This window comes from Hippoglossus hippoglossus, chromosome 17, assembly GCF_009819705.1.
Source record: "Hippoglossus hippoglossus isolate fHipHip1 chromosome 17, fHipHip1.pri, whole genome shotgun sequence".
NCBI classification, from domain to species: domain Eukaryota; kingdom Metazoa; phylum Chordata; class Actinopteri; order Pleuronectiformes; family Pleuronectidae; genus Hippoglossus; species Hippoglossus hippoglossus.
The window spans coordinates 24402274-24410566 of record NC_047167.1 but is presented as its reverse complement, the minus strand read 5'-3'; the positions used below and the strand labels follow the sequence as shown (position 1 = coordinate 24410566).

The window sequence follows — 8293 nt, the reverse complement described above, 5'->3', positions numbered from 1 at the left end:
TTTTGAAACCCCAGTTTTCTCAACGTGTCCAGCAGCCTTTATTGTGAAACTTCTGCAGGAAGTGTTGAGAATTAACGTCACGATAAAGCTGTATTTTTTTGTCATAACGAGCTCAATGATTTAATTAAATTAATAGTTTAAATGGTTGTAATATACAACTTTACCACTAGATGTCACTAACTACATACTGACCCTTTAACAAACACTTTACTTTGAAAGGTGACTCATGTTCACAATAAAAGCTTTGGACAACGACTGACAAATAAAACATGAATTTATTTAAATCAAATTTTTCAGTTTAAATTTGAAACTTCTTACTTTGACCTTTAACCTCTGATGAACGAAGACAAGCTCAGGGAGTCGGTGATGAAGAGGAGGAGGAAGTTATCACTGCTGAGGCTGCAGACTGTCAAAATAAAGTAGTAAATATTACTGTCGGCTCAACACAAACATTTTGTTGATTTCCGTGCTTTTCATTTTCTTTTGTTTTATTCTGAAGGTCCAGTGTCTGTCCTGCTTCTTCTCTAAACTCAGATAAAATATATTTAATCACATTTAAGCTGAAATATTAAAACTGTTTGACATTACATTTAAAAATCAACATTTTAAACTGAACCATACAAAAATTCTGTTTTTAGTTAATTTTATTCCTTAAATCAGTTAAAACGTTTCCTATTATTGAAAATTGACCTTTGAATTCAAACAATTAGAAACTTAAAGAAACAGCAAAAATGTTATACACAATAAAACTATTTGGAAAATATGCAAATCATATTTCTATCATCTCTTGAATAATTCAAAAAACAACAAATTATTGTAATTCACAAACATTTTAATCAAATATCATTTATTTCATAAAAATCCAACAAGTATTTTATTGAGTGAAGGTGATGACATCATCTCTTTTTGTTTCTCATGCAAACAAATGTACAAACATTAATGTAAACGTCACTTATATGTGAATAAAACTATAGATTTTTAATAGTCGGTGAGAAAATGTATTAAAGCATATAGAGTCATAATGTTGAGTTTCATGTGTCTTTATTTTTATATAATGATGAAACATTTGTTGAGTTTTAGTTTCTATAAGTGAAGAAGCTGCAGAATCTGCCATTATGATCTGTCTCTGAGGACACACACTGACTCCACTGTCTCTGAGGACACACACTGTCTCCACTGTCTCTGAGGACACACACTGTCTCACTGACTCTGAGGACACACACTGACTCCACTGTCTCTGAGGACACACACTGTCTCACTGACTCTGAGGACACACACTGACTCCACTGTCTCTGAGGACACACACTGTCTCACTGACTCTGAGGACACACACTGACTCCACTGTCTCTGAGGACACACACTGTCTCACTGACTCTGAGGACACACACTGACTCCACTGTCTCTGAGGTCACACACTGTCTCACTGACTCTGAGGACACACACTGACTCCACTGTCTCTGAGGACACACACTGTCTCACTGACTCTGAGGACACACACTGACTCCACTGTCTCTGAGGACACACACTGTCTCACTGACTCTGAGGACACACACTGACTCCACTGTCTCTGAGGTCACACTGTCTCTGAGGACACACACTGACTCCACTGTCTCTGAGGACACACACTGACTCCACTGTCTCTGAGGACACACACTGTCTCACTGACTCTGAGGACACACACTGACTCCACTGTCTCTGAGGTCACACACTGTCTCCACTGTCTCACTAACTCTGAAGACACACACTGGCTCCACTGTCTCTGAGGACACACACTGACTCCACTGTCTCTGAGGTCACACACTGTCTCCACTGTCTCTGAGGTCACACGCTGTCTCACTGACTGAGGACTCACTGTCTCTGAGGACACACACTGTCTCCACTGACTCTGAGGACACACTGTCTCCACTGACTGAGGACACATGCTGTCTCACTGACTCTGAGGACACACTGACTCCACTGTCTCTGAGGTCACACACTGTCTCCACTGTCTCTGAGGTCACATGCTGTCTCACTGACTGAGGACTCACTGTCTCTGAGGACACACACTGTCTCCACTGACTCTGAGGACACACTGTCTCCACTGACTCTGAGGTCACATGCTGTCTCACTGACTGAGGACACATGCTGTCTCACTGACTCTGAGGACACACTGACTCTGAGGACACATGCTGTCTCACTGACTCTGAGGACACACTGACTCTGAGGACACACACTGTCTCACTGTCTCTGAGGACACACTGTGGTGGAAACCTCTGACATCACTACTGTTAAGACTAAAATCTATGTTTTTCTTTGAATATGTGTCTGTGAAGATGGCAATGAAACTGAACTCTAAACAAGTGCAGTATGTTAGACGGGGGGGGGGGGGGGGGGGGCAGTTTGGGCTGAATATGTGGGAGAATGTGTGGCCTTCACATAGTGACTGTTAGTAGCCGTTGCTGGCTGGTTTTATTCTTGAAGTTGGTTGTTGTGTGTGTGTGTGTGTGTGTGTGTGTGTGTGTGTGTGTTGTGTGTGTGTGTGTGTGTGTGCGTCACATCGCAGTTCAGTCTCGCACCTGTCTGATAATGCCTGTTTGAGAAGACTGTACATCTGTGGCGGTCAGAGGAGGGACGAAACTGGGAGCGGCTCCTCATCATTGGCGGATTCCAGTGCCTAGAGGCTGGGACCAGCCTGTGCACTAGCCACGTGACTCCCCCTCGTTATTGACCAATGAAGTTCTACCTATTATTATAAATATTGCACCTGTCGTCCGTTCGGGGCGACTCTTGACTTCCCCGGCGGTATTAGACGGCCTGGGGCTGTACGTTGAGTGCCCATAGCTATGTAGTAGCTTTTCATTGCTTCTAAATAAATACTTTTTTGAACCAAGACCGACTCTTCTCTCTACCTAAGGATAAAGGAACACGACACTACTCAATAAAAACCAAGGACCTATTTGGTGACAGGATGAGTGAGCGTCTGGAAACGGGGACAGAACCACGGGACAGGCCTGTGCGACTTGGACCTGGAACTCAGCTGCTGGGACGTCACACTGCAACTAAATAAAATCAACAACAAAGATTTATTTTGTATCAGATGTGAAACTCGTGATTATTAAAAATTAAAGTTCTGATCAAAACAAACATCAGAAGCAAAACAATGACTCATAACCGTGAGTAACTACAGTTCTCTGAGTTCATGATCAACAATTGTCTATTTGTCAACCAGAGAAAAACTAAGTATATATACTCAAGTACTGTATCAGATACAATATTAAAGTACTTACTTTTTATTTTACATCGCTTCATGCAGTTTTAGTTACTTATTACCCTCCACGTGTTTATTTGTTTCTGTTTTTTGTCTGTGTGTCTGTGTGTGTGTGTGTGTGTGTGTGTGTGTGTGTTTACTTGTGTGCTTGTGTATTTTGACTTAAGACTTGAACTCGTTTGAGTTTCACTGACACAGTTTCTAGTTTTGTGAGATAAAACTGTTATATGAAAATATGTGGATGCAGCAGCGTCACATAGTGTGAAGTGGTTCATTACGTGACGTCACAGAACAGGTTAGTGCTCCCCCTACAGGCAGACACAGTGTCTGACCACAGGTTCTGTGAGACACACTGACGTCAGGACGAGAATCTTCCTCGTCTCAGTTTGAGCAGATGGTCCTGATTCTATCACCAGGGGGCGCTGCTCATCAGCAGAACATTGTCCAGGTGCGATTCTTCAGTTTCCCTGCAGGTAGCGGACAGAGAAGGATTCCAGCTGAGTCTCCAGCTCTGTGGCTCTGTTCCTGTCAATCAATCAACAAATATTGGTTATTTATATACAGTAGTTCTACTGTCACTGCTTTCATTTAAACCCTCAACATGTCATGTTTCTGCCACCAGGGGGCTTCTCAGTCTGAACAATAACTACAGCGGGAGTTTGTTATTGTAGTGACGCAGTGTGGGATTATGGGAGTTGTAGTCTTCTCCTGGGGCCTGTACCAGGAAGTGAGTTCAACGTATCCAGGATATCTTTCAGTTATCCAGCTGAACTCGACCTAACAATCAGACAAGTGGTCACATGATGCTGGTTTAATCTGTTGAGTTAACTCAGCTGTTGTTCTGGATATGAGGGGGGCGGAGTTTACTGCATATGACCAATCACAGACAGGGACAGTTTGACTGACAGCAGAGCCGAGGATCAAACTGTTGAATAATAAAAATCTGAGCAGAACAAACATCCAGAATAAAAGAAACAGTTCCAGCTGCTAAATGCAGGAAGAACAGCTGGTAAAACATCTGGGATTGTTTTTATAGTAAAACTGTTCATGAACAAGAGCAGATCTGAATCTAATCTCATCTGTTTCCATCACATGTCATTTATATGAATTCTCATTGTGTGTTTGACAGTTTTAGTCTTTCAGGTGAAACCCTGGAGGCTTCAAGCTCAGCTGCAGGAAATAACAGGAAACTAGTGAAAACTCTGAATGTTCAAAATCAAACAGGACGGCTCTGAGGGGCGGAGCTGCCGCTAACTTAAAGCATGACGGACACGTGAGAGCTTCCAAAAGTGAACCCATATCATCTGACACCCCCTGGTGGCTGGCTGCAGTACTGGTCATTGACCCTCTTCCTCTAGAATAATGAATGAATGAATCTTGAATTAGCATCTGAGCTCAGGTGTGAGCGTGACCTCTGACCTGAAGGCCTTCGACCTCCTCTGGATGTTCTCCAGCCTCTGGATCCTGAGGCTCAGCTGTCGGACGTTTCCCTCCAGCTCGGCTTCGCTCAGCTCGACTCTCTGACTCAAACGGCTGAACGTCGCCATCAGTTCCCTCCGACACAAATCAAAGCTTTCAGATTATCTCAGATGGTTACTTAGCCAGTGTGAGTGACAGGTAGGGGGCGGGCTTACTTGCACACTTGCTGGCTGCAGGCGGAGCTTGTGACGGGGATGACGGTTCTGAGGCGGCGGGCGGCGTGTTCCACAAACTGCTGCTTCAGAACACGCTCCCTGCTGGAGTTGGTCCAGGTCAGTTTCTCATACAGGTACAGGAGACCGTACAGAGACAGAGACACAGCGACGAGACGCCAGCCCACAGAACGCCACACCTGCAAGGACATCGCACACCTGAGACACACACCTGGGACACACACTTGAGACACAGGACCTGAGACACAGGACCTGAGACACACCTGAGACACACACCTGAGACACACACCTGAGACACACACCTCAATCAATCAATCAATCACATTTTATTTGTATAGCCCATATTCACGAATCCCAGTTTGTCTCATGGTCTTTAACAAGGTGAGACGTCCTCTGTTCTTCACCCTCAACAAGAGTCAAACTACTAAAACCTTTAACAGGTAAAAAAGGTAGAAACCTCAGAGACACATGTGAGGATCCGTCTCCCAGGACGGACACAAGTGAACAGATGTCCCGTGGAACAGAGAACATCAGAGAGATCAGAGTATTTACAGCTTTGATTAGAATAAACACTTTGTAGCTGAAGGTCAATGAACTGATGGATTATTGTCAGTAATGGTCGAGTATCTGAGGAGAAATATTATATATCAAGAAGTCTTGTTGTGATCATAGTCCACGATCAGGATCCACCACGATCAGGATCCACCAAGATCAGGATCCACCATCATTATCACGATCTCTGATCTCCTCTGCTTTTAGAGACTTTAGGGACGACAGCCTGAATTCTGGGAGCTCAGGGCTCTAGTGGTGATAAGGTACGATGAGCTCTTTAAGGTTCGATGCTGCCATATTATTAATGTAGGTGAGGAGGAGGGTTTTAAATTCTAAATGTAACAGGAAGCCAGTGTAGTGAAGCTAACACAGGAGACATGTGGTCTCTGGTCCTGGTTCTCTTCAGGACACGTGCTGCAGCATTTAGGACAAACTGCAGAGTCTTTAACGACTTCCTGCTGGAGCCTGAGAATAAGGAATTACAATAATCACGTCTGGATGGAACAAAGGCCTGGACTCGTTCTTCTGCATCTTTTAGAGACATGATGTTTGAGATGTTACGTAAGTGGAAGAAGGCGGTCCTAGAAATGTGTTTTTAAATGAGAATCAAAGGACAAATCAGGATCAAAGATAAGGGCAATGTCCTCTAGCACAGCTTCATCATTAGATAATGTGTCTCTGAGGTGTTTAGGGCCAAGTATCAGAACCTCTGTTTTATCTGAGTTTAATAAGAGAAGGTTTTTATGTCCTTGAGACATGAACTTCAGTTAATTGATGACACTGTTCTGGTTTTATTGATACGTATAACTGGGTGTCATCTGCATAGCAGTGGAAGTTTACCGAGTGTGTCCTGATAGTGTTTCCTAGTGGAAGCATATATAATGAGAATAAAATGGGCCGAGCACAGAACCCTGTGGAACACCGTGGTTAACTCTGGTGCGCACAGATGACTCATCATTTATCGATCTGGTAAATAGGATTTAAACCAGTTTAGGGCGGTTCCTTTAATGCTAATTAACTGGAGAAACTCTCACAGCTGATTGGCTACAACCTTCTCAGGAGTTTAGACAGGAAGGGGAGGTTGGATATCGGTCTGTAGTTAAAAACCTCCGGGTCCAGGGTGGATGTTTTGAGAAGGGGTTTGATTACAGCTAGTTTAAAGGACTGTGGTACATCCTGATGACAATGACAGATTGGTAATAATTAGGTGCAGAATTACTTTAAGTAATTTTGTAGGAATGGGATCTAAGATACAAATTGTGGGTTTAGAACATGAGATTATTTTGGTCAGCTGATCAGAGAGAAGCTGACTAAATAATTGTCACACACCTGAGACACACCTGAGACACACATATGACACACACAAAGTAACGTACCACTCCACCGATCACCAGCACTGTCATGGATGCTCGGGAGGTGACAGAGACAAGGCCTGTTGCTATGGAAACCACCATCTCATCCTTAAAGCTGGAGGCATCCTGCAGAGACACAAAGTTACGACAGAGCGACACTGACAAACAGCTGCTGGGGATCGAACCTCAGAGACCTCACCTGAGGCCGCGGCTCGCAGCCGCTCAGCGCTCGCTTGGCGTTGGCGGCTCCGATGAAGCGAGCGACAAGGGCGGTCCAGCCCAGAGAGAACTGAAACTCGATGTTCTCCTGAAAATCTGCACAGAGGACGGAGAGGCCGAGGTCATAGGTCAGCTCGAAGCAGGAGGAGGGAGCAAAGAGCTGCTCCTGGACGGACAGAGACAGCAGAGGACGGACGCTGTCTGAGGATGGAACAAAAACAAAAGAAGAAACTTTCAACCACACCATCATCATGCTACACTTGAGCAGGATGTCGTCCAGAGTCTGAGGACAAAGTGAGACGCTGCCGTTACCGATCATGTGTCTCTGGGCATCCCTGATGTCTCTGAGGACGCCGGTGGAGCAGCGATGAGCCAAACAGCCGACCAGCCTCTCCTCCACGTGCTGCAGCAGCTTCTGAGAAGAGACGAGACTGGAACTCGTTTTCTTCTTCTTTCTTCACTCGTGGTTAAACAATGAAGACTGAAGCCACATGAGACGTCGGCTGTACAGAGGATTTTTTATTTCTATTTATCTTTCCAGATAATTGAACCAGATTTTCCATCACCGCTGCACCATTAGCTTCTTTGAGCGGCTGCAGTTGTTCACCGCTGTGATCACGTGACTCACCTGCTGAATCACTGGTCTCACGTCAAACGATCCGATCGTCTGGAAACAGAGGACTCAACGCTGCCCTCTTGTGGTGTTAGCTACTTCTGACTTTTCTAACCACACAAAATGTTTGTTAACATCAGAACGTGTTTCACTCACGGTTTTATAGATCTGCAGAGTCTCATGTGTCGGACTGAAGTCGCACCTGAACTCCTCCACCAGGACAGGAAGTGAACAAGTCTGATCTGAGAGAGCTGAGGCCACCTGACACACACACACACACACACACACACACACACACACACACACACACACACACACACACACACACACACACACACACACAAGTTACTCTATATAAAGACCATCAGTGACACATTTCCACAAATGAAGCTAAAATATCTCAGATACGAAAGCTGCCATCGACCAATCAGGAGTCAGTCTCAGCTGTCAATCATCACGTCTCAGCCTGTTTTTATATCATCAAATAACTGATTCAAACCAAACTGATCAGAAACTTGAACAAACATCAGAGAGAGAAGAACGACCTGAAACGACAGAAACATCTTTACAAACATTTATTTAACGTCTACTTAGATTTGTTAGTTTGGTCCATGTCCCATCTGCTAACATGGAGGAGGAGGGGCTTATGACCTATACT

At 44.4% G+C, this 8293-nt stretch overlaps 1 protein-coding gene across 1 annotated transcript in view; it reads right to left on the bottom strand.

Moving 5' to 3' along the window:
• Positions 1–3618: 3618 nt before the first annotated feature.
• The window catches only part of mfn1a (mitofusin 1a), a 9832-nt gene continuing 5157 nt past the window's right edge, over positions 3619–8293 (bottom strand). The window contains exons 12-18 of the mRNA XM_034612912.1: positions 7792–7896; positions 7335–7437; positions 7003–7223; positions 6828–6929; positions 4882–5078; positions 4667–4801; positions 3619–3772 (exon numbers count right to left, since the gene is read on the bottom strand). Coding sequence (XP_034468803.1) covers positions 3706–3772; positions 4667–4801; positions 4882–5078; positions 6828–6929; positions 7003–7223; positions 7335–7437; positions 7792–7896 — 930 coding nt within the window. The 3' untranslated portion in view covers positions 3619–3705. The remainder of the gene's footprint in view (positions 3773–4666; positions 4802–4881; positions 5079–6827; positions 6930–7002; positions 7224–7334; positions 7438–7791; positions 7897–8293) is intronic.